Source organism: Budorcas taxicolor, chromosome 2, assembly GCF_023091745.1.
Source record: "Budorcas taxicolor isolate Tak-1 chromosome 2, Takin1.1, whole genome shotgun sequence".
NCBI lineage: Eukaryota > Metazoa > Chordata > Mammalia > Artiodactyla > Bovidae > Budorcas > Budorcas taxicolor.
The window spans coordinates 32,190,164-32,217,113 of NC_068911.1; the positions used below are offsets into that span (position 1 = coordinate 32,190,164).

At 46.0% G+C, this 26,950-nt stretch overlaps 2 protein-coding genes and 1 long non-coding RNA gene across 6 annotated transcripts in view; 1 reads left to right on the top strand and 2 right to left on the bottom strand.

Annotated features, from left to right (window-relative positions):
* SNX29 (sorting nexin 29) overlaps positions 1 to 19,689 on the bottom strand; it is a 589,615-nt gene extending 569,926 nt beyond the window's left edge. For all 3 annotated transcript variants that reach the window (XM_052661385.1, XM_052661389.1, XM_052661404.1), the window contains exon 1: positions 19,652 to 19,689. In XM_052661385.1, coding sequence (XP_052517345.1) covers positions 19,652 to 19,658 — 7 coding nt within the window. In that variant the 5' untranslated portion in view covers positions 19,659 to 19,689. The remainder of the gene's footprint in view (positions 1 to 19,651) is intronic.
* A 162-nt stretch (positions 19,690 to 19,851) lies between these two features.
* On the top strand, positions 19,852 to 22,425 carry LOC128043438 (uncharacterized). Its single transcript, XR_008198952.1, has 2 exons — positions 19,852 to 20,174; positions 21,303 to 22,425. It is a non-coding gene; the product is annotated as an uncharacterized LOC128043438 (long non-coding RNA).
* Positions 22,426 to 23,692: 1,267 nt separating this feature from the next.
* On the bottom strand, positions 23,693 to 26,625 carry TNFRSF17 (TNF receptor superfamily member 17). 2 transcript variants are annotated; one of them, XM_052636189.1, is made up of 3 exons: positions 26,508 to 26,625; positions 25,807 to 25,938; positions 23,693 to 23,979 (listed from the first exon to the last, which is right to left on the bottom strand). In XM_052636189.1, the coding sequence occupies exons 1-3, from the start codon at positions 26,623 to 26,625 to the stop codon at positions 23,693 to 23,695; spliced, it is 537 nt and encodes a 178-aa protein (XP_052492149.1). The 2 variants fall into 2 exon arrangements, 1 of the variants encoding a protein (XP_052492149.1); XR_008198975.1 differs by lacking the exon at positions 25,807 to 25,938 and having other exon boundaries at positions 23,890 to 23,979; positions 26,508 to 26,597.
* Positions 26,626 to 26,950: the final 325 nt, after the last annotated feature.

The following is a 26,950-nucleotide window of genomic DNA, read 5'->3' on the forward strand; positions in this document are numbered from 1 at the left end:
AATGGCCGCCCTCTCCAGTATTCTTGCCTGGAGAATCCCATGGACAGAGGAGCCTGGTGGGCCATGATCCATGGGCTCACAAAGAGTCAGACACAACTTAAGGGTTAAACAACAACAACATCAGCCTTGGCAATTCACTCAGTGGGTACAAGAGATAAGAAAAAAAGATGGCAAGGTTCTCTGGGGACCAGGGAGCAAAGCACTGCTGAGACCTGATCTGCTGACCTTCCACACCACACTGCTGGCCTGCTGGGGGCCAGGGGAAGCAGACTGCAAGAGTGGGATTTTGGTGGTGGTTTAAGTCACTAAGTCATGTCCAACTCTTTGCGACTCCAGTGGCTGTAGCTCACCAAGTTCCTCTGTCCATGGGATTTCCCAGGCAAGAATATTACAGTGGGTTGTTATTTCCTTCTCCAGGGAATCTTCCCAATGCAGTGATCAAACTCAGGTCTCCTGCATTGCAAGTGGTCTCCTGGATTGCAGGCAGATTTGTTACCGACTGAGCCACCAGGGAAGGCGGGAACTTGAGCTGTGCTTAAAAAAAAACAGGAAGGCAACTTCTCTGGTGGTCCACCTGCTTGGGATTTACCTGCCCATGCCGGGGACCTGGGTTTGATCCCTGGTCCAGAAAGATTCCACATGTCTCGGGACTACTAAAAATCCAAGCGCCACAACTAGTGAAGCCTGTGCACCCTGGAGCCCATGCTCCATATGCATGGAGAAAAGAAAAAAGCCCGCATGCAGCAACTAAGACCCAGCACAGCCAAAAACAAACAAACAAATAATTGGGGAAAAAAATTAAAAAAATAGGAAAGACTAGAAGAGGAAAATCCACACTGAGAGAACACAACTGCTTAATGGGTACAGGGTGTCCTCTGGGGGTGGGGAAGGTGTTTAGGAACTAGACGGACGTGGTGAGTGCATGACATTTCCCATGTGCTAAACTGCCCCTGAACTGTTCATTTTTAAACAGTTAAAAATTGTAAACTGGTTAATTGTTTTTATAATGCTTACATTTCTAGCTTCATAACTGTTCATTGTTTTAACTGTATTAAAAGCATACGGGGTTTCACACTGTGGTGGTGGTTTAGTCATTCAGTCGGGTCCGACTCTTTGTGACTCCCGTGGACTGCAGCCTGCCAGGCTCTTCTGTCCATGGGATTTCCAGGGCAAGAATACTGGAGTGGGGAGCCATTCCCTTCTCCAGAGGATCTTCCCCACCCAGGGCTCGAACCCAGGCCTCCTGCATCACAGGAAGATGCTTTACCAACTGAGCCACCAGGAAAGTCCAAAGAAAAGGTTCCCTGACATGAGGGTATCTGAATTTCACCTCAATAAGAAGATATTCTGTGGGAAGGACAACAGATAAAGCCCATTGGAGGCCAAAGGAGCCACCAGAGCAGGCACCCCCTGGGGGTGGGACAGGACTCCAGAGAGTGCCCAGCCCGCCGTGGAGACACAGGGCGGAAAAGCCCAGCTCACGTCTCTTCCATGTTTCTGATTGCACTGAGAGGAGGGAGTGTCTGCCTGATGTACCACTCAGGCTCCTAACAGGAAGTGGCAGGCACTCTCAAGTGAGGAGAATTCAAGGAGGTTTACTTAATACAAGGGATCCCTGCGGAGGAGGAGGCTTCCCAGGTGGCTCGGTGGTAAAGAATCCACCTGCCAATGCAGGAGATGAGGGTTCGGTCCCTGGGTTGGGAAGATCCCCTGAAGAAGGACGTGGCAACCCAACTCCAGTATTCTTGCCTGGAGAATCCCCATGGACAGAGGAGCCTGGCGGGCTGCTAGAGTTCACAGGGTCACGGAGTCAGGCACAACTTAGCAACTAAACAACAACAGAGGAGTGGGAGGGAGAAGCAGTCGTCAACCAGGATTTCTCCCCTTAACAGGACGCTTGGCAACATCAAGAGACATTTTTGGCACAACTAGGGGGCTGCTGCTGGCGTTTACCACATGTACGGGACAGCCTGACACAACTATCCAGCACAATGTCAAGAGGGCCGAAACTGGGAAATTCTGCTCTCACGTAAGTTCAATTATCCCATTGCACAGATAACGAAACTGAAGCTCCGAGAGGCGAAAACACATAAACTTCTACTTGTACTCTGAACCCCACCTCTCCTCACCTGCTCCAAGACAGATATACAAGATACTCCAGCATCTTTCTCCTACATCTTCAATTCTCTCTTCTCATGTATGCAATTCTTGCGGCATATGGGGATGTAATAATATTTGCCCACAGTTTAATAAAAACCATGCTCCCACATGCTGTTCCAGCTGCAACCCCACTCCTCTGCTGCCCTGTCCAGCAGAGCTCTTCCTTCACGACAGTGGCCAGGCCCTCGGTGAGGGCCACTGCTTCCACAACAGCTGTTCCCCGCTCTGGCCCAAAGCTCCTTTGTTCCCATGTCCTTCTGCACCAAATTATCTACACTGGGGCCATAACACCTGAAAGCACAGATGAAAACACAGCAGATGACTCACTGATATTATACAACAAACACAAGATACCTGCAGTGATATTATACCCTGTGACTGCAATTCACATGGCATGTCTGTGGAGCCCTGTAGGCAGGGGACGTTATCGTGGACGATTTGTGTTTCTGGTTCCCCTCCTCACAGAAGGAACTCAACAGCTGCTGGATCAAGACTCCAGGGTTGAGGCTTCCCTGCCGGCTCAGTGGTAAGGAATCTGCACGCCAATGCACGAGACACAGGTTCAGCTCCTGATCCGGGAAGATTCCACGTGCCTCAGCGCACTAAGCCGAGCGCCGCAACCATCGAGCGTATGCGCTACAGCCAGAGAGCTGCAACGACCGAGCCCAAGCGCCACAACTGCTCAAGTCCAAGCGCCCTTGAGCCCACGCTCTGCAGCAGGAGAAGCTGCCACAGGAGACGTCTGTGCACACAGCTGGAGAGGAGCCCCGCTCGCCACTGGAGCAAAGCCCACACAGCAACTAAGACCCAGCAAAGCCGATAAATGCATAAATAATCTCTAAAAGACGGGGGTTCCGTTCTCTGTCCCCCAAGTGGTTGCTTTAAATGGAGCAGTCTCAGGACTTCCCTGGTGGTCCAGTGGTTAAGACTCTGAGTGAGCTTCCACTTCAGGCAGCATGGGTCTGATCCCTGGACAGGGAACTAAAGATCCCACGTGGAGCGTGGCAAAAGACAGAAAGAGAAAAAGGAAGGAAGAAGGAACGAATGGAGGGAGGGAGGGGGAAAGAGAGAAAGACAGAGAGACAGAAATGGAAAGAAAGGAGGGAGGGAAAGAAGGAAGGGAGAAGACCCAAACGCCCGGACATAGCAGCAGCCTCGAGTGTGCAACGCGCAGCACGAGTGAAGCACCAGCTCTGTCTGCATTAGCACATGAACAGATACAACGGACAGACATTCACCCCCAAAGTCAGGGCGCTGGTTCCCGGTACTGTTGGGCAAAGTGGCGCAAGTGGACAAGGACAAAAGGACAGGCTGTCCACCACCACACAATGGAAAGAGGCAGCCTGTGCTGGAGGCAGATGGGCTCGGGCCGTCCAAGTGGCCTTGTGATGCCTGAAAACAAAGACTGGCTCAACAGTGGACTCATAAACAGGCAAAGGATTCACTCTAGAGCAGAGGTTGCCACATATTTTCTGTAAAGAGCAAGATGGTAAATATTTTTGGCTTTTCAAACCAGTTGGTCCCTGTTACAGCTACTTGATTCTGCCATCAGAGTGCAAAAGCAGCCAGAGGCAACAGCTAGAAAGGGTGTGGCTGGGTTCCAATAAAGCTTTATTTACAAAACAGGCTTGCCAATCTTTGCTGTAGGAAAAGTGAGGCCGCAAACTCTATGAAGAGATAGTGTATCTTCCCTCACGGTTGGAGAAATGCAGACTGCAAATTTACCACGGCAGCCATCACGTGTTATCACTGTTCAGTTCAGTTCAGTCTCTCAGTCGTGTCCGACTCTTTGCAACCCCATGAATCGCAGCACGCCAGGCCTCCCTGTCCATCACCAAGGTCTAGCAGTTTTCCCTACTTTCTTCAATTTAAGTCTGAATTTGGCAATAAGGAGTTCATGATCTGAGCTACAGTCAGCTCCCGGTCTTGTTTTTGTTGACTGTATAGAGCTTCTCCATCTTTGGCTGCAAAGAATATAATCAATCTGACTTCGGTGTTGACCATCTGGTGATGTCCATGTGTAGAGTCTTCTCTTGTGTTGTTGGAACAGGGTGTTTGCTATGACCAGTGCATTTTCTTGGCAAAACTCTATTAGTCTTTGCCCTGCTTCCTTCCACATTCCAAGGCCAAAATTGCCTGTTACTCCAGGTGTTTCTTGACTTCCTACTTTTGCATTCTAGTCCCCTATAATGAAAAGGACATCTTTTCTGGGTGTTAGTTCTAAAAGGTCTTGTAGGTCTTCATAGAACCGTTCAACTTTAGCTTCTTTAGCATACTGGTTGGGGCATAGACTTGGATAACTGTGATATTGAATGGTTTGCCTTGGAGACAAAAAGAGATCATTCTGTCGTTTTTGAGATTGCATCCCAGTATTGCATTTCAGACTCTTTTGTTGACCATCATGGCTACTCCATTTCTTCTGAGGGATTCCTGCCCACAGGAGTAGATATAATGGTCATCTGAGTTAAATTCACCTATTCCAGTCCATTTTAGTTCGCTGATTCCTAGAATGTCGACGTTCACTCTTGCCATCTCTTGTTTGACCACCTCCAATTTGCCTTGATTCATGGACCTGACATTCCAGGTTCCTATGCAATACTGCTCTTTACAGCATCAGACCTTGCTTGTATCACCAGTCACATCCACAGCTGGGTATTGTTTTTGCTTTGGCTCCATCCCTTCATTCTTTCTGGAGTTATTTCTCCACTGATCTCCAGTAGCATATTGGGCACCTACTGACCTGGGGAGTTCCTCTTTCAGTGTCCTATCATTTTGCCTTCTCATACTGTTCATGGGGTTCTCAAGGCAAGCATACTGAAGTGGTCTGCCATTCCCTTCTCCAGTGGACCAGATTCTATCAGACCTCTCCACCATGACCTGCCCATCTTGGGTACTCACAGAAAACTAGTCAATCTAATCACACTAGGACCACAGCCTTGTCTAACTTGTTGTCACTGTACACCCAGTAAATTCACCAAGAAACATTTAAAATGAAATTCCCCATTTCCTGGCAAGTGAAGTGAAAGTCACTCAGTCATGTCCAATTCTCTGCAACCCCGTGAACTATACAATCCACAGGATTCTCCAGGCCGGAACACTGGAGTAGGTAGCCTTTCCTGTCTTCAGGGGATCTTCCCAAACCAGGGATCGAACCCAGGTCTCCCGCATTGCACACAGATTCTTTACCAGCTGAGCCACAGGGGAAGCTCCAGGGAAACACAATGATCAGAATGGCCATCATCAGAAAGTCTACAAATAACAAATACCAGAGAGGATGTAGAGAAAAGGGGACCCTCCCACACGGTTGATGGGAATGTAAATTGGTACAGTGTGGCGGTGCCTCAGAAAATTCAAAATAGAAATTTATATGATCCAACAATCCTACTCCTGGGCATATACCTGGACAAAACCATAATTCCAAGAGACACATGCACTCCTCTGTTCATAGCAGCACTATTCACAACTGCCAGTACAAGGGAACAACCTAAATCCCTATCCAGAGATGAATGGGTAAAGAAGATGTGGTGGGTATATACAATGGAATACTACTCAGCCATAAAGAAGAATGAAGTAATGCCATCTGCAGCAACACAGACGCAAATAGAGACTATCATACGAAGTGAAGTAAGTCAGAAAGACAAATACCATATGGTATTAATTATGTGGAATCTAAAATGTGGCAAAGGACTTCCCTGGTGGTGCAGTAGATGAGATCCACCTGCCCATGCAGGCTACACAGGCCCGATCCCTGGTCCAGGAAGATTCCACAGGCCATGGAGCAACGAAAGCCTATGGGCCACAACTACCGAGCCTGCGATCTAGAGCCCGCGAGCCTCAACTACTGAGTCCGCGCGCTGCAACTACTGCAGCCCGTGTGCCTAGAGCTTGGGCTCCACAACAAGAGAAGCCCACACACTGCAGAGCAGCCCCTGCTTGCCACAGCCAGAGAAAGCCCACGCAAAGCAAGGGAGACCCAGACAAAAATAAAGATATTTATTTAAATATACCTACAAAACAGGAACAGATTCACAGACACAGAGAACAGACACGTGTTTGCCAAGGGGATGGAGGTGGGCGAGGAAAGGACTGGGCATGTGGGATTAGCAGATGTAAACTATTACAGACAGAGAGTGGATCAATCCTACTCCTAGGCACATATCTGGGAAAAACTCTAATTCAAAAAGATACTTGCCACCCCTATGCTCACAAAGACACTATTTACAACAGCCAAGATATGCAAGCAACATAAACGTCCATCGGTAGATGAATGGATAAAGAAGATTTGGTACAGACTTCCCTGGTGGTCCAGCGGCCAAGACTCTGCACTCTCAACGCAGGAAGCAGGGAGTCAATCCCCAGTTGAGGAACTAGATCCCACGTGCCACAACTAAAGATTCTGCATGCTGCAATAAGATCGACAATTCCCTGAGCTGCAAACATCCACTGTAGCCAAATTAATTAATTCATTTAAAAAAGAAGATGTGGTACATATATACAATGGAATCCTACTCAACCGTAAAGAAGAATGAAATATTGGCATTTACAGCAATATGGATGGACCCAGAGATTACCATACTAAGTGAAGTCAAGACAGAGAAAGACGAATATCCTATGATACCACTTATATATGGAATCTAAAAAACTGATGCAAATGAACTTATTTACAAAACAGAAACAGACTCACAGGCAGAAAACAAACTTATGGCTACCAGTGGGGACAGAGAGGGGGTTCAGTTCAATTCCGTTCAGTCACTCAGTTGTGTCCGACTCTTTGTGATCCCATGGACTGCAGCACGCCAGGACTCCCTGTCCATCACCAACTCCCGGAGCTTGCTCAAATTCATGTCCATCCAGTCAGTGATGCCATCCAACCATCTCATCCTCTGTTGTCCCTTCTCCTCCTGCCTTCAATCTTTCCCAGCATCAGGATCTTTTCCAATGAGTCAGTTCTTCGCATCAGGTGGCCAAAGTATTGGAGCTTCAGCTTCAGCATCAGTTCTTCCAATAAATATTCACAATTGAGTTCCTTTAGGATTGACTGGTTTGATCTCCTTGCAGTCCAAGGGACTCTCAAGAGTCTTCTCCAACACCACAGTTCAAAGGCACCAGTTCTTCAGTGCTCAGCTTTCTTTATGGTCCAACTCTCATATCTCACATGTACATTTGCTTGTATGCAGGTCAAGAACTGTTGCTTCTTGACCTGCATACAGATTTCTCAGGAGGCAGGTAAGGCAGTCTGGTCCAACTCTCACATGCACACTTTCCAGTACATGACTACTGGAAAAACCATAGCTTTGACTAGACAGACTTTTGTCGGCAAAGTAATGTGTCTGCTTTTTAATATGGTGTCTAGGTTTGTCATAACTTTTCTTCCAGGAAGCAAGTGTCTTTTAATTTCATGGCTGCAATCACCATCTGCAGTGATTTTGGAGCCCAAGAAAATAAAGTCTGTCACCATTTCCATTGTTTCCCCATCTATTTGCCATGAAGTGATGGGACTGAATGCCACGATCTTCATTTTTTGAATGTTGAGTTTTAAGCCAGCTTTTTCACTCTCCTCTTTCACTTTCATCAAGAGGCTCTTCAGTTCTTCTTCGCTTTCTGCCATAAGAGTGGTGTCATCTGCATACCTGAGGTTATTGATATTTCTCCCAGCAACTTATTCCAGCTTGTGCTTCATCCAGCCTGGCATTTCACATGATGTACTCTGCATAGAAGTTAAATAAGCAGGGTGACAATACACAGCCTTGACATACTACTTTCCCAATTTGGAATCAGTCCATTGTTCCATGTCCGGTTCTAACTGTTACTCCTTGACCTGCACACAGATTTCTCAGGAGGCAGGTAAAAGCAGTCTGGTATTCCCATCTCTTAAAGAATTTTCCACAGTTTGTAGTGATCCACACAACAAAGGCTTTGGTGTAGTCAATAAAACAGAAGTAGATGTTTTTCTGGAACTCTCTTGCTTTTTCTATGATTCAATGGATATTGGCAATTTGATCTCTGGTTCCTCTGCCTTTTCTAAATCCAGTTTGAACATCTGGAAGTTCTTGGTTCACGTACTGTTGGAGCCTGACTTGGAGAATTTTGAGCATTACTTTGCTAGCGTGTGAGATGAGTGCAATTGTACAGTAGTTTGAGAGGGGGATAAATTAGGAGTTTGGGATTAACAGATACACACTACTATATATAAAGTAGATAAACAACAAGGTCCTACTGTATAGCACAGGGAACTATATTCAATATCTTATGACCTATAATGGAAAAAAGAATACACATATAACTGAATCATTTTGGTATACATCTGAAACTAGTACAACATCATAAATCAATTAGACTTCAATTTATTAAAAAAAAAATGAATTCCCCACTGCAGGTAAAGCTTCAGGGAAATAGGAATGAACTACTGGTAATAAGGAGTGGTCCAGAGACTGGAAAGCAAGGTATGGGAAACACCAAAAGCTACAAGAATATCAAAGCACCTTCCTGACCCCTGGGAACCTAAACTAAGGTGGAAAGGGTGGAGAGGGGTGGAAGGGGGTGGGGTGTAGCACAGGTGATGAGGAAGGTAACAACACTCACAGTCATCACTCTCTCTTTTTTTTTTTTAATATTTATTTATTTGGCTACGTGGCATCTTAGTTTCAGCATGCAGGACCCCAGTAGATCCCAACTAACACAGGCTTAGTTGCTCTGCAGAATGTGGGATCTCACTTCCCTGACCAGGGAGAGAACCCACATTCGCTGCTCTGCAAGTTGGATTCTTAACCACTGGGCCACCAGGCAAGCAAGCTGCCATCACTCACTTTCATCTCCATCTTCTGATGAGGAATTAAGAGTCAGAGAAGTTCATGGACTTCCCTGGTGGCACAGTAGATAAGAAAGGTCTGGGAAGATCCCACAGGCCTCGGAGCAGCTGAGCCCGTGGGCCACAAGTACCAAGCACGTGCTCCAGAGCCCTCACGCTGCAACTAGTGAGCCCACCAGCCACAACCACTGAAGCCCGAGCGCCTGAGAGCCTGCAAGCCGCAACTCCTGAAGCCCCTGTGCCTACAGCCTGTGCTCCACAGGAAGAGAGGCCACTGCAATGAGAAGCTCGCGCACCGCAACAAGAGAACAGCCCTCGCTCTCCATGACTAGAAAAAGCCCCGGCGCAGCAATGAAGCCAAAAAATAAAATAAAAATAAACCAAGAAAGAGCCAGAGTTCAACAACCTGCCCAGGTTCTTCAAGTAGGGAGCTAAACGCGGGACTGCTTGAGTTCACATCACTTTCCACCGCAACATGCTGCTGCTGCTGCTAAGTTGCTTCAGTCGTGTCCGACTCTGTGCGACCCCGTAGATGGCAGCCCACCAGGCTCCGCTGTCCCTGGGATTCTCCAAGCAAGAACACTGGAGTAGGTTGCCATTTCCTTCTCCAATGCATGAAAGTGAAAAGTGAAAGTGAATTTGCTCAGTCGCGTCCAACTCTTAGTGACCCCGTGACCCCTACCTAAACCCAGTGTCGGGGCACAGATTTTTCCAGCCCTGTTCTAGCACGGGGGGCAGCAAACAACAGCCCCCAAGCCAATCCGAACCACTGCGGTTCTTCTAAATAAAGTTTTATTGGAACACAGCCACAACCACTGCGGTTCTTCTAAATAAAGTTTTATTGGAACACAGCCACGTCCTTTCACTTACATATCGCCTGTGCTGCTTTTGTACAACAGCAATGCATAGCTGGGACGGAGACCAGATGGCCCGCAAAGCACAAAATATTTACTAGCCGCCCTTTACAGAAAACATTTGCCAGTTCTGTTGGAATTTACTCTCTTTTCCTGCACTAGAAGAACGGTTAAATAACTGCGGCACGTCAATTTAGTGGAATGTTACACATTTCTAAAGAATTGTGAGGAGAAGGAACACAGGAAAATGTTATAATAAATGGAAATACTAATTCAAGTGTAGACTCAATGCAACTGGGTAAAATGTCTGTGCTCTGAACATAGTCAGGCCTTCCCTGGTGGATCAGATGGTAAATAATCTGCCTGCAATGCACAGACAGAAGTTATCTAAACAGTTAATATGCTAGAAAGGTAAATATATTTATAGGTCTGTTATGTTTTCATAGTAATCTTTGGTATCATTTTAGAGTTTTGCTTAATGTTTTTAAGGAGAAGGAGGAAAGGGAAGATTCCAAAAAACGTGGGTAGGGAGAAACGAGATATTGAGAGCAAGTTTCCCCCATCGTGGGAAGCCAGCAAAGGGTGGCGGGGCAGGGAGGGGAAGGCTTCGAGATGGACAGATGGACGAGCTGAAGTCAGGGAGAGGAAGGGTCCTCCCTCCCCCTGGGGCCTCAGCTGCTTCTCCCACACCCCTCCCTACTGCTGCAAAAGGAATTCTGACCCGTCCAGTAGCTCAGGAGCCTCTCCCCTCCCTCGGGTCTCTGCTGAAATGGAACCTTCCCACGAGGTCTTCCTTGAGCACCCTGCTCCCAGCTGCAAGAGCCCTCCCCCTTCAGTTCATCCTCCAACCAGATGACAGGTGGGACGGATGCCACCCTTGGGCTCTGGACTGGGCACAGGACCCAGGCCTGGGCAGCAAGGGCCACGGTGACCAGTCAGTTCCAGGATGGCTGCACGGCAAGCCAGACAGCTGAGTGAGCCCCAGGATTTCTGCTGGAGCAATTGGGAAAGGCCTGCCCTGCTCGGGTGTTGCTACATTGTAGGATGTGACCCAAGAGCTGCTGGTGGCCCTCCTGCCTCCATGGTGGGGAGGTTGCCTGAGGGCAAAGCCAACAGAGATGAAGATAGTAGCCAGCCAGACAGAAAGGTAGTCCTGACGACTCTCTAAGCGCCAGCTGAGCCTGAAGACGCCTATGCTAGACCTTCCCAGCACAAGATGCTTTAAACTCCCATTGAGGACTCCCCTGGTGGTCTAGTGGTTAAGAATCTGCCTGCCAGTGCAGAGGACAGGGGTTTGATCCCTGGTCCAGGCAGACTCCACATGCCACAGGGCAACTAAAATGTGCCACAACTACTGAAGCCGACCAACCGCGATTACTGGGCCCGTGCAGATAACTAGAGTAGCCCCTGCTTGCCACAACTAGAGAAAGCCCGAGCACAGCAACAAAGACCCAGCACAGCCAGAAATGATTAAATATACAGAATTATGTACAGTTAAAAATAAATAAATTCCCAGTGTCCGGAATCAGCTTCCACCACATGCAATTAAAGAGTCCTGGCTAACACATACATTACTCTAACACTTTGGGTACATTCATTCAAGACCCTTCAACAAACACTGACAGTGCGACCTTTTGCTACGTGACGGAAGATGCGCCAAACTGTCACCCAATAAAAGCCTGCGGAATGCTGAACCCTGAATTTCCAGCCGGACTCTGCTGCCACTAGCGCCTCACTCTCACTGGTAGCATTTTAAACAAGTTGCAACAGCTTTGGCAGAAAGAGAAACCAAGAACCATCAAAACTTTCACATTAAGGCTACTTTAGGGAAATTATCCTCAAGACATCATTGAAAGAAAGGAAGACTACCTTAAACAAAAATGTTCACTGCATCGTTACTTATAATTGGGGGTGGGAGTGGGGTGGGGAAAGGACTTCCTTGGTGGTCCAGTGCTAAAGAATTTGCCTTCCAGTGCAGGGGACATGGTTCAATCCCTAGTCAGGGAATCAAGACCCCACATGCCATGGGGCAGCTAAGCCCACGCGCCACAGCCAGATAAGCCTGCATGCCGCAGTTAGTGAAGCCTGTGCGCTGCAAAGACGACCCAGCACAGCCAGAAAAGGGGAAAAGAAAAAATAGAGGGGGTGGAAAAGTTTCCGCAAGTCAGTGGTTTAAAAATATGTCACATGCATAATGATGGATTACTGATGGATTGTGAAGTCCATATAAGTGATCGATATGAAGACCACATAGCAATATGATAAAGTTTTATTCAGAAATGTTAAGGGTAAAAGCAAACACGAATTTATGTGATAGTGCTAAAATTACTTCAGCCTATGTCAGTGTTTCTCAAGCTTTTTCTCCTTCCCTCCTAGGATCCTTCCTAGACATTTTTTCTTCATCACTCCCTCCATGAAATCTCAATACCGATAATCTGCACATCATGCAGATCTGTGCCTTAGGCACAAGAGCAGATGTTTCACCTCCACAGGGGTGATATCACCCGCTGAAAACTCACAACTGATGTGCAGGCAGGATGGGAGCTGCTTTATCTGGGATTTTGTGGTGCTGAAGAACACTCCTGAGAGTCCCTTGGACTGCAAGGAGATCCAACCAGTCGATCCTCGAGGAAATCAACCCTGAATATTCACGAGAAGGACTGATGCTGAAGCTGAAGCCACCTGATGCAAGGAGCCAACTCACTGGAAAACTCCTGATGCTGGGAAAGACAGAAGGCAAAAGGAAAAGAGGGTGGCAGAGGATGAGACGGCTGGATAGCATCACCAACTCAGTGGACATGAGTCTGAGCAAACTCCGACAGACAGCGAAGGACAAAGGAGCCTGGCATGCTGCAGTCCATTGGGTTGCCAAGAGTCGGACATGACTTAGCGAAGGAACAATGACGATGATGACGACGAATGTTCACGTTGCCAGAATTTAGAGGATTCAGTTTCAAAATGCAAGCCCTCTGAGCATTTGACTTCCTGTTGGTCACCCAGGCACAGCCATGCGACAGGGAAGTGGGAGTGGGGATCCATGGAACCGAGCCCAGCGCCACTTGCTGACAAGGGAGGCCGTCGAATGTCTGCTGACAGCGGGACCCCTTCTTCACACACCCGCTGTAACAGACCAGCCCAGGGCCCTCAGCTGGGGTGGGGGGCTCCACGTGTGCCATCAGCCCCTTCTCTGCCCTGAATGGAAACCACAGCTGTTCTCTTTTCCATTCATGCATTTCAGCTCATTCTTTGCTTTTAAACCACTTTTTTTAATTGAAGTATAGGCAACTTACAATGTTCTGTTAGTTTCAGGTATATAACAAAGTGATTCAGATATATAATATATATAACCATCTGAGCCACCAGGGAAACCCATATATTATATGTATTATATATATATATATATATATATACACACACACATGTTCTTTTTCATTTTCTTTTCCATTATAGGCTCATTACAGTTGATTAAAAGATATTGAATATAGTTCCTTGTGCTATACAGTAGGTCCTTATTGTTAACTATTTTATATATAGTAGTGTCTAGCTGTTAATCCTAAACTCCTAATTTGTCTCCCCCCAACCCTGCCATCAGCCGCTCCTTTATTCCAAACACAAGCCACTGCTGGAGATAAGGAAGTAAATGCCAGACAGAAAATCATGACAATCATGAAAAAAGCCATGAAAATCTGAGAGAAAATCTTCAACATTCCAGAAAAATAAGAAAAAGCTGCCAGAACGCACCTAAACATCAGGCAAGTCACAGCAGTAAACGACCCACTAAGCCCCCAAACTCTGGTGTTTCCACCCTTTAGAGCTTGTCTGTTTCACTCATTATTTGACCTCTCTGGGTCTGGCTTTCCCCAGACCTTGAAGCCAGGATTTCAGGGTCTTTCTAATGTAAGAAGGATTCATGACAGAATAATTACTGATTGAAATGAGTACCAAGGAGTGTCAAACATAAAGTCTTACAAAGACAGTGCCTGAGAACCATAATAATGACTTTCTGCCCCTACAAGTTCTACTTTTCCCAATAAGGGCAAAAGCGTTTTCTGAAAATCAGAATGCCTTAGCTGACAGGCTGGTAATCAAGCATTCCCACCTACCAGATTCTTCAATGAGAAACAAGCAGATCATGACACTATTGTGCTTAGACAACCACCCACATCCGGCAGGTGGCCATCATCCTGGCAACTTGTCTCCTTCTACACACACACGAGTCCATAAACACTGTTTTACGTGCACGTCTTAATGTACATCAAGGTGTATATCTTAGGTGTAATTCTGCACCCTGCTTCTTTTTAGAGAACACTAACAGTACTTTGGCCACCTCATGCAAAGAGTTGACTCATTGGAAAAGACTCTGATGCTGGGAGGGATTGGGGGCAGGAGGAGAAGGGGATGACAGAGGATGAGATGGCTGGATGGCATCACGGACTCAATGAACGTGAGTCTGAGTGAACTCCGGGAGATGGTGATGGACAGGGAGGCCTGGCATGCTGCAATTCATGGGGTTGCAAAGAGTCGGACACGACTGAGCGACTGAAATGAACTGAACTGAACGGTAAGATATAGTCACGCTGATGTGTATAAATCTGTTTTATCCCTTCTAACATCTCTGCGGTCTCCCACCATGTGACCATGCCACACACACATGTCCACTACCCTATCAGTGCTCATCTTAGCTGTTTCTGGCCCCGCGATGCCCATTTATCTTGTGGGTGCATTACCTAACCATTCCACTTCCTGGTTATTTGCACTTAATGTATTGGGCCTTGTAGCCATCTGACCTCTGCCTCTACTGGAACATTTTCAACTGCAAAACAGCAAACTCTAATTGTCAATTTACAGGCTATGTGAGAGACTGAGAAGCATGTCAATGAACCACACCAAAAGGATGCCATCAGCAAAATCCCACCAAAGTCAAGTGTTTCCTTCCATAAAAATGTCAGGGGGGCAAAAAGGGAGAGAGAGATGAAAGGGGAATCCATAGTTTAAAAACAGACTTTGTGCTTCAAAGGATACCATCAAGAATGTGAAAAAACAACCTACAGACGGGAGAAAAAAAAATTGTAAAGATATAATAAGGGACTTGTAGCCAGAAATCATATAGAATTCTTACAGCTCAGCAATAAAGAAAAACCCAGTTTAAAAAAAGAAAAATGGACAAAGAATCTGAACAGACTTTTCTCCAGAGAAAATACACAAATGGCCAACAAGCACATGAAAAGATGCTCAGTATCCACACTCATCAGTCAGTTCAGCCGCTCAGTCGTATCCGACTCTTTGCGACCCCATGGACTACAGCAGGCCAGGCTTCCCTATCCATTACCAACTCCTGGAGCCTACTCAAACTCACGTCCATCCAACCATCTCATCCTCTATCGTCCCCTTCTCCTGCCTTCGATCTTTCCCAGAATCAGGGTCTTTTCTAATGAGTTGGTTCTTCGCATCAGGTGGCCAAAGTATTGGGGCTTCAGCATCAGTCCTTCCAATGAATATTCAGGACCGATTTCCTTTAGGATTGGCTGGTTGGATCTCATCAGGGAAATGCAAATCAAAACCACAAAGAGATATCAGTTCACATTCACTAGAATGGCTATTATCAAAAAGAGCACTGGTGAGGACATGAAGAAACCAGAACCTTCTTACAGTGCAGCATGAATGGAAAATGGTGCAGCTACTTTGGGAAATAGTCTGACAGTTCTTCAAATGCACTCAACAAGACTTCCCCAGTGGCTCGGTGGATAAGAATCTGCCTGCCAATGGACATCTAGATTGCTACTATGTCCTCAGCAGACAAATGGATAAGAAAAGCTGTGGTACATATACACAATGGAATATTACTCAGCTATTACAAAGAATACATTTGAACCAGTTCTAATGAGGTGGAGGAAACTGGAGCCTATTATACAGAGCAAAGTAAGTCAGAAAGAAAAACACCAGTATATAATAAACTGTATAAACACAGTATATTAATGCATATATATGGAATTTAGAAAGATGGTAACGATGACCCTATATGCAAGACAGCAAAAGAGACACAGATGTAAAGAACAGACTGTTGGACTCTGCGGGAGAAGGCGAGGGTGGGATGATTTGAGAAAATAGCATTGAAACATGTATATTAACATATGTAAAATAGATTGCCAGTCCAGGTTCAATGCATGAGGCAGCATGCTCAGGGCTGGTGCAGTGGGATGACCCTGAGGGATGGGATGGAGAGAGAGGCAGGAGGGAGGGTCAGGATGGGGAGCACATGTACACCCATGGGTGACTCATGTGAATGTATGGCAAAAACCACCACAATATTGTAAAGTAATTAGCCTCCAATTAAAAAGAAAAAAAAAATAAAAAGAATCTGCCTGCCAATGCAGGGGACACAGGTTAGATCTCCAGTCCATGAAGATTCCACATGCCTTGGAACAGTTAAGCCTGTGAGCCACAACTATTGAGCCCACGTGCCTAGACCCTGTGCCCTGCAACAAGCCACCAAAACAAGAAGCCTGCATACCACAACGAAGAGTAACCCCCACTAGCTGCAGCTAGAGGAAAAGCCCACACAAAGCAACACAGCCCCAGCACAATTAATTAATTACTTTAAAAAATGCACTCAGCAATTCTATTCTTAGATATCTACCCAAGAGAAATGAAAACCTACTATCCAAAACAAAAACTTATATGTGAATGTTCACAGCGACATTATTCATAATACCCCAAAAGTGGAAATAAGTCAATGTCCATCAAATGATGAATGGACAAACAAAATATGGAATACCCACACAACAGAATATTATTTGGTCACTAAATAGAATGAAATACAGATACATGCTACAACATGATGAAGCTTCAAAACATGATACTTAGTGAAAAGAGTCAGACACAAAAGGCCGCCTATTGTATGATTTGATTTATACAAAATATCCAGAATAGGCAAATCCATTGAGAGAAAAAGTAGATCAGTGGTTGCTTGGGGCTGAGGAAATGGAAAATGAAGAACAGCTGTTAATCAGTATGAAGTTTCTTTTTGGAGTAATGAAAATGTTCTAAAATTTATTATGGTGATGCTTGCACAATTCTGTGAATATGGCAAAAATTTAAAGAAACAAAAAAAGAGAGATCTAAAAAAAGTAAAAGACAAACCAATCTGCATTGTTTAAACCTTATTTAGACCCTGAGATTTTAAAAGTACACCATAAGGAATTCTCTGGTAGTCGAGTAGCTAGGACTCAGCACTTTTACTGCGGGGGTGGGTTCAGTCCCTGGTCGGGGATCTAAGTTCCTGCAAGCAGTGCAGCTTGGCCCCCCTTTTCCAAAAAAAAAATACTATAAAATAAAATTATAAGACAATCATGGAAATTTGAACATTGAATATCTGATATTAATGAATCACTGCTTATTTCTCAGAGGTATGATAATGGAATTGTGTTTTTTAAAAAGGATCCCTATAGCTTAGAGACACATATTTTTTAAAAACTTACAGATGAAATGATACAGTATCTTGGACTTGCTTCAAATTAATCTGGGGAGGAAGGCAGGAAGTAGATACGTATATGGGTAAAATGGTCATGAGTTAGTAACGGTTCATTAGACTATTCGCACCACTTTTTTTTTTTTTTTTTGCCTTGAAATTTTCTTAAATTAAAAAAAGAAAAAAGAACAGAAGACAGGAAACAGTTCCATGCCACATTTTTTTTGTGCCAGTTAATCCCATAGGTGAAAAACACCTTGGACTTTCCCCTCCCAACCATCAGCAACCACTTTTTCTGCCTCAGTTACAATCTTTCCAAAAGAAGACTTTCATCCTTAATGCTTTTTCCTAAAAAAAAATGCATGTGTTAGTTTCCTTCTATAATTTGTTTAACCTTAAACCTAATGGGGTTTTTCAACTGAATTTTAAAATTTCTTTAATTTTGATACTAAGTTGCTCCTTGAAGGCTACATTGGTCTTTCCCTTGGCTTATCAATTTCACTGGCTCTCACAATGTAGGCAGCAGAAAGAAGGGTTCAGAATTGACAGTCTAATGTGGAGACACCATGCTCACATAAAAAGGAAGAGATTTCCAGGGCTACTTAGCCCCAGCCCTTGTCCCAGAAGGGAAGCCAGAAAACAACCCGAACCGAACCCCACAGGGTCCTTACAGAAACAATAGTAGCAGCTCCAAGCTCCTTACCATGTGAGAAGCACAGTACCAATCACTTTACCTGAGTAATGTTATTTAGTCACTGCAACAAGCCTAAGAGTCAGATGCTATTATTTATCCTCATTTTGCTGACTTCCAGAATGTTCAAGCACCTTGCCCTAAATCACATGGCTTTCTGCGGCAAAGCTGGGATTTGAACCCAAGCTGTCTGCCCCCAGGGTCTGCACTTACCCCAGGCTACATTACCTCCTGGATGAAATCATCACATCTTTGTTGTGGTATCACTAAAGTTCAAGGACCAGAAACCCTTAAGTAGACCAAAAATCGTCTGACAACAGAAGCTGGACCACCTCCCAGGAAAATGCCCCTCCCAAGCTCCCGCTACGGCATCATCAATTTCACAAACATTATACATGAATAGCAAAACAAAAGGCGCCTAAGTTGTTGGAAATGATTCACAGAGTTAACTTAAAAGTTAAAGATGAAGAGAGACACAGGGCCTTCACTTTGCCCTGCCTCAACCTCCAGAAAAGCCTGGGTCCAAGGTCAGGGCCAGCAGCTCTGGTTGCAAGGATTCTGTAGAGGCAATTCCACAGTGAGGGGAAAACAGGCAGAAGGAGGGTAGGCGGGTCCTCCTAAGTAAATCCAGATCCCAGTCAGGGTAGCTGGGAGGCTTCCCTGAGTCACTCCCGTCTCCACATACTATACCCAGGGATGACTTAGCAGCAAAACACAACAGATCTCGTGAGTGGAAACGGCTGAGAACACCCGTCCAAGCCTAGGGACTAAACTTCAGAAACGCTGAGGACAGGCTGTACACACACCCCTCCCAACCTCCCACCAAAACCACCCAGCACTCCAGTGGAAGGGAGAGGAGTGGATGGGAAGGGCGGAGACCCCCAGATGGGCTCAACACTGGACAGCAGGGGAAGCGCTGCAGGGCAGGTCAAGTGAGACCTCAAATGAGCAGGAGAAGAAATGGAAGGAGCTGAAAAATGAAAAAATAACCAAAATGCAAGAAGCAAGGCTCAGAGAGAGACAATGAGAAACTGGGAACAACTGGGGACTGGAACAGCAAAGAACTGGGGGAAGAGGAGAGGAGGGAACCGCAGGGTCGGGGAAGACAAAGAGGATGGAGAACTCAAAGTCCTCTGGGAACCGAGAGCTGGGGGAACGCGGGGCACAGGGGTCAGCAAACTAAGAATGACCAGCAACAGAATGGTCAGCAACACTCTTTGCCCCTGCGGAGACTGGAGTGACTGGGGACAGAGGCCTCGGGAGTGGCTGGGAAGCATGGGGACCCAGGAGTGCAACTCAGAGGGTCGAGGAGTTAGGAGGAGTTAGGAGGGACTGAGATACAGGAGGTCTGAGAACTGGGGGTCTGGTAACTGGACAAGGGGGTCGGAGGATGGGGAGGGACTGAGGGATCCGGGGGACAGGTGTCCAGCAGCAGGCTGTGTAAGTGATGGACAGGGGTCAAGGGACTAGGAATGCCTGGACCCGGCACTCCAGAAAAGTGTAGGTGACCAGGGGCCAGGACCTGGGCGTACAGGGGTCCGGAAACTGGGAGCGACAGGACGGGGTCCGCGAGCAAGCGGGATGCAGAGACTCAGGGGCTGGAGTGTGTAGCTGGAGCGGCGGGAGCCGGAGCGGCCGGGGCGGGTGACAGCGGCCAGGCCGCCACTCACCGCTCATGGTGCTGCTCCCCCCGGCCGGTGCCTACCGCGCCACCACCACTGCCGCCACTGCCGCTGCCGCGCTCCAGACAGGCCGGGAGACGGCGCGCCCCGCCCCGCCTGCCGCCCCGCCCCGGAAGTGGAGCGCAGACGCCGCGGCCCCGCCCCCCGACCCGGAAGGTAAACACGGGCACGGGCGCGAGGTGACCAGACTGAGGCGCGGCTTGCTGTGCCGAGGCTGCAGGTCCCCCGTAGACACACCGGCTGGGACGCCTACCCGCCAGCCTGAGTTCACTCCTCTGTGGGGGAGCCAGGCGGGGAGGTGGCTACGAGAGCCCTAGGAGCGGAACGGGGAAATTAAAAAAGAGGAATGGGCCAAAGCGTGGGGACAAGGGAGGCGGGAAGTCCCGGAAGGCCTCTCTTTGCAGATGACTTTAGAGTCCGGGATGGTAAGAGGACGGCTGCCCGGGAAGATCTGCAGGAAGGGTGTTCCGGAAGGAACCTCCTGCCTGGAGGGGTTGCCTGGAGCCAAAGGGTGAGCCAGAAAAGGGCTTTGAAAGAGATGGAAGATGTGGGTGAAGGGGTTGGGCTTTTCTGCCTCACTCTAAGGAGGTGAAAGTGAAAGCCGCTCAGTCGTGTCTGACTCTTTGGGAGCCCATGGACTTTAGCGCCAGGCTCCTCTGTCCATGGGGACTATCCAGGGAAGAATACTGGAGTGGGTAACTGTTCCCTTCTCCAGAGGATCTTCCTAACCCAGGGATCAAACCTAGCTCTCCTGCAGTGCAGGTGAATTCTTTACTGTCTGAACCACCAGGGAAGGGAGGTAGGGAGTGGGAAATCATTACAGGAGTTTAAGCAGAGGACTCGGACTGCAAGGAGATCCAACCAGTCCATCTTAAAGGAAATCAGTCCTGAATATTCATTGGAAGGACTGATGTTGAAGCTGAAACTCCCAATATTTTGGCCACCTGATGCGAAAAACTGACTCATTGGTAAAGACCCTGACGCTGGGAAAGATTGAAGGCAGGAGGAGAAGGGAATGACAGAGGATGAGTTGGTTGGATGGCATCACCGAGGCGATGGACATGAGTTAGAGTAGGCTTTGCCAGTTGGTGATGGACAGGAGGCCTGGGGTGCTGCAGTCCATGGGGTCACAAAGAGTCGGACAGGACTGAGTGATTGAACTGAACTGAACTGAACTGAAGCAGAGGACACAAGGAGGTTTTAAGATGATTCCTCTTCCGGGGTTGAGAATGAATTGTGTGTGGGTCCGGGTGGAAGAAAGGGCTGCTGGTTAGGGGGTCACTGCAGTTGTTCAGCAAGAAGTGTGAGTGCCTGAGGCTAGGGTGGTAGCAGTGGCGTTAATGTGGATGGGTTGTGTTGGAAAAGTTTTTACTGTCCCGTTTTACAGATAAGAGAAAGAGGGGTCAGAAAGAGTGAAGAAGCATTTTCCCAATTCTTTTGCCCCAAGAAAAAGAAAGGGAAAGTGTTAATCGCTTAGTCCTGTGGGACTCTTTGCAATCCTGTGGACTGTAGCCCTCCACCCAGAGTAAAAGAAAACATTTTACACCACAACTCAGCACACAAACGCATACATTTAAGAAACTATTTAACAAAAGTCTGCAGGGAATGTATTCTCTTCGATTTTTTTTTTCTTTCCCAGTGTTGCCTGAGAACGATTGATCCACTCCCAAGACTTGATCCACAAAACACTGAACTGAGGCCGCATGGGGAAATGGAGCCAGAATGCCAGCCCAGCTGTGCGTGACCTACAGCCCGTGGTCTTCTGCTATTACCTTGCTTCTCTACACGTCATCTCTGGCCCCTGGGAATTTACCTTGTGGACTCAGCAGAGGTTGAGAGATCTTTAGAAGGATGCTCTCTCTGCAGCGCTGTTTATAATAGAAAGTGGAAAGCACCAAAGCCAGGTTAGAGAATAGCTAAGCAAATCATGGCCCACCTCACAGTATTTGAAAATGCTAATTATAAAGGTAACTGAAACACAAGGAAAGGCCAAAGATAATACAGTAATTTTAAAAAGCCACATACAAAATGGTCTGTACGCTATGATTACACTTGTGTCAAAATACAGTCGTGTAGGAACTGTGATAGAATGTAGAAATTCTTGTGTTGGGGAATTCTTTAAAATTCTTCGGTTGTTAAGGTAGTTTTTTTCTCCATGTTCAAAATTGTGCTTTACACTTATTACTAATCTGTTACTCTAGTTAAAGCATCAGTGTGTCTGAATCCCTTCTCTTCCCCCCGAAAGACTAGGTGAGGTCTGTCTGCCTCTGTGACTTTGCTGAGCCATCACATACCTGATTCACGGAGTTGTCAGGCAGTGATACACCTTCTTACAGTGCCCTGTGCCTTGTCTTCTTGGCACTTGAAACAGGATATGTTATTGAACATGTAGCGTGTACTTCACATCCTCCACCACCAGCTACTCCCTTTAAGTACGATAATTCCTTCCTCCTAAGACTTAGCCCGGTACTGGAGAACCAAGAATCAAAAGCCTCAGGTCAATAGCGCTTCTGGGCTTTTGGAAAAATCTAAACTCATTGCAGGGAATGGAGCAATAAGGAGAGAAGGAAGAAGGGCTGTGAGAAGCTAGGAGGAATATTCCCAGGCCATATAACAGACAAGGAGCATCTGCCTGCCCTCAGAGAAACTAGACCTCAAAGCACTAATAAAAACCACAATGGCAATGGAACTAACACAACGTACTTATCATGAACCAGAAACTTATCATGGGAAAAAATAAATAATAAATGTACGTGTGTGTATATTTTCGTTTAATCTTCAAAATAATGTTATAAGTAGATACTCTTATGATCCCCATTTTACAGAAGGGGAGACTGAAATGGGGTGGTTAACTTTCTCAGTCACTCAGCATCTATAACTTCCTAGTAACAGAGTCAGGATTCAAACTCGAAGAGCCAGTGTCTTCACCACTATGTTGTATCATCTATGGCCCTAAAGGCCCTGGAATGGAGCCATGATGGGCCCCAAGTAGGTAGAAATGTCTCACCAAGTTTCTCCATATCCCAAACCCAACACAAAAGCCACAAAGCCCCAAGACCTCGAGGTTCTCTGATGTAGTGCTAATGGGCATTATCTTAAGAATGATCAAAGTCAACAGACACTAGAGGGCATTGCCTGTTTCCATAACACCCCAGGACCTTTGCACAACCCAAGGAAGGCAACCCTCTCCCAATAATGGGTAACCCAGTGAGATGAGAAACTCAGAAATGGAATTAAATTGATGTGAGAAGAAGAAAAAGGAATAGATCAGAATGTCTGGGTTTCACTTTGGCTCTTCATTTACCGTCTATGTGACCCTTGCCCTGACTCCCTTTCTGTCATGTGTAACAGGGCGATAGTAATGGTCCACTTACCTTGTGATTTGTTGTGTACATTAAATGCCTTAGTACAGGTAAAGCACTTGGAACAACCCCTGGCACATTAGAAAGGCTAAATAAATGCTGTCTGTCATTATTACTTCCTGCGTTAACTGCAAAAAATGATACCGAGTACACCGTTATCACAGTTTGCAGCTACACATTCATTTATACGATTATAATAATGCCTGTATGACTCCATGAAGCTGAAAGCTCCCAAAGTCAGGAACCAGTCATGCCCTGCACACTGAAGAGGGCGGCTGACTCCAGGCTTCTCCTATATACAGAGAATACATTGCTTTCCTTTAACAATAAAGAGAGAAATCTAGTCTGTCCTGAAATGTATGTGCCCATGTGTAGGAGAGAAGCTGCCTAACCATAGAAATATGTGACTATGGAATCTACACATCGCGGTGATTTTTTTGTTTTTTTTTCAGTGAGTCAATTTAATCATGAAACCAAGGAAGTTTCCAGAGTTAAGCTCCCAACAATAAGGTAGAAAAATATAGCTAACATAAAGATTTTCCAAAATTAGAGGACGGAAAGCCATATCATCTGCTGATAAATACAATCATCTTAAAGAGATCTGAGACACCATCCTTCCCTTAGGACAAAGATTTTCCAAGTAACTCTATACCATTAACATGGTTAATTATCTGGTATAAATTGATTTCTCCATCCCCGTGACACTGGTGGCAGCTAGCAGACTGTCGCAGTAGCCATTTGTTTTCGTGGTGACAAGAATGGTCGCGCCTTCCTCCATGGCTGGGAGGGGGAAGAAATGGTCAGAATCGACCTTCGGTTTGCTCCTGACACAGTCTTCACACGTACATTCTTCTACTGTGTACCCCAGGCCTCTCAAAAGAAGAGGTTCAGCCACAATACTGCTGTTATTGCTAACATCCAGGTCTGCGTTAGCATTCTTCTGGAGAACCGCTCCTGATTGCACAAAAACAGAACCGTTATCCTAAAGCTTTCAGGGTCCTTGGTTGTGCCACACATAGCAGCATGCATCAGGGATCAAAGCAACAGGAGACAAAAGTCTTTCCCCAAAAGAAGCAGGCCTTACACCGCAAGTCATGAGCTGAAAGACCATGGGCCATGTTGGGTTCAAAGACATGCTCACTTTACGGCACACAGTATTTTTAAAGTGTTTGCTTATCTGTTTAATGTTGGCCCGTGTTTGAAAATCAAGAGATTGTACATACAAATCTAGACAACTGGTCTCTCTCTCTTTTTTGTGGCCACATCTCATGGCTTGGGGGTGCTTCCCAGGTGATTTAGCAGTAAAGAATCCGCCTGCACTGCAGAGACACGGAGACGCAGTTTCAATCCCTGGGTCAGGAAGATCCACTGGAGGAGGAAATGGCAACCCACTCCAGTATTCTTGCCTGGAGAATCCCACAGACAGAGGAGCTTGGTGGCTACAGTCCATAGGGTCACAAAGTCCAAAGGGTCGCAGAATTTCCCCCACCAGGGATCAAAGTCATACCCCCTTCAGTGGAAGCACAGAGTCTTAACCAGTGGACCACGCTGGAAGTCCCTCTTTTACTTTATTTTTTTTTTAAGACAAAAAATGTGGCCAGTGGGAACTGACATTCCCACAAGAAAACACTTGGAAGTCCATAGCCTTTGTCATCTTCAGGCTGGGCACGCGGTCCCCTATCACCGAACCTCCAGTGACCCACTACATTCGTTTCTGACCCACTTGGCCCTTGGATGCATTAAGATACCAACCCTTTTACAACTGTGAACTGACGGCTCAGCGTGTGTGACAGCATACCAAAACGAGTCTTGGGTGACACTTTACAATTCAAAGTAAAGATGTTTCTCTTACAGCGCATTGGGCAGATTACTTTTTTTTTTTAATGAAACTTTCATGATCCCATAAGGAAGGAGTCTCTGTTGTGTCCCCATTACACTCCTGTGCAGGCATGTTTTAATACTTTCCCAACGTTCCATGGTATACCTCCATCGTCCAAAATGTCACACTTAAAGTCACTCCCCACCTGTCTCTCAGGCCCCAGGCAAAAAAAGAGAAATCAGTAAATGATATGAAACAGCCATCTTCCTCCCCTTTCTGCACTAGAAAGCAGACGAAATGTTGCCTTATAGATTCTGCACGGAAAATACACACATAAAGAAATAGGGCAATGACTGCAAAGTGGTCTAGAAATTAGATCATGGGCAAAGGTGCCGAAATATTTTTCTCTTAAGAAACTCCTCAGCAGAATATTCACTTCTCTGGGACTGATTCTCTACTGCTTCATAAAGATCTTTGAGATGATTGCTTAAATAATCCAGGAGCAATTGGTATTCATTTCTAGCTTTTTTTCAGCAGTAGACTGTTCATCTGAGCAAACAACACTTGTATTTGTATAAAAATATGGCCACCAATCTTGTCAAATACATTTTTTTCAGATAGTACCAGACCCGGCTAGCTATTTCTGATAGTGTGATGTTTAATCAATGCCCTGACTTTGGTCAAAGAGATGGATATTTCCCAAAGAGGCCTCAGTACTTCAAAAGAGTAAATACCAAAGGTAGAATGTTGAGGAAGGCTGACATGGTACGATATCAACAAAGAAGGTGTAAACATCGGAAAGGAAGCTCCCTTCTCCCAAGTTCATTTAACCCAACTGTCATCTAACATACCCAAAAGGGCACTTACCAGATGAGATACACAACATGAAAGAAAAAAAGGAATTGAAATTCACAATAGCCACCTCTTGGAAAGAGATTTCAAAGATCAACCATCAAACCAACCTGTGTTTTTAAGTTTGTCCTTTAATGGTTCGGAGCTCATCTTCCTTAGCAAGAACATCAATACGAAAACTGTCAAGGAAACTATCAAGCTCAGGCCCAAACAGGTCCAGAGAAATGTATTTGTTCCTTTCACTGAATTAAGAGAACGTCAGAGAGAGAATGAACTTGATAACATAATATTCACACCAGGTAAAGATTATTTGCCATCCAGTTCCCCTAATTCCTCAGCTTTGACTTTTAAATTCTAAGTTAATACTTAATTAGGAGAGATGATAAAAATCTATGTTGCTAAGATTGCAGAATAAAATAGAGTTGAGTTCTGAAAAAGTATCCATTCCTGTTGGCATTTAAATGATTGCCTTATTTTCTTTCTCTTTTTGATTCAGAAAATCTCACCACCTTCCCATAATGTTTCTTCTTTGAATAAACAGTCAACTCCAGTATTCTTGGGCTTCCCTGGTGGCTCAGAGGGTAAAGAATCTGCCTGCAACGTGGGAGACCTCGGTTGGGGAGATTCCCATGGAGGAAGGCATGGCAACCCACTCCAGTATTCTTGCCTGGAGAATCCCCATGGACAGAGGAGCCTGGTGGGTTACAGTCCATAGTGTCACAAAGGGTCAAACACAGCTGAGCAACTAAGCACACACACACAGAGCAAATACTTCACACCAATGAGTAATCATTCAAACAGGATTACTTACTTGTGTTACAATAATGCTGACATATTATGGGAGGAGTATTAGGGCACCGAAGTTGACACGATATGCAAGAATTCAGCAATCTGTCAAAATACTCGTTTGGAGAGCACCGCTGAGCCATCTGGAGCTGGATCACAAAAAGAAACAAGGAAACCGCAGAAAGAACGGCATGGAAGGACAAGTAAACTCTTGTTGAGAATTCCTCAGCAAATGTAGTGACAGCAGCCAGAATGTCGAGGAAGAAAACAAACTTCACACTGATGACTTGGTCCTTAAGGGGGCTGACTCTTTGTACTGTGGCTAAGGATTTGAATACCAACACTAATTCCAGTTGCTAAGTTTGAGGCTTGAGTGGAGTAAGAGAGGGGGTATATGCAGCAAGAGCAAACCATACTTGAAACAGAAACTGCTTATTTATAGAAGAAATTTCTCAGGCAGGTGACAAT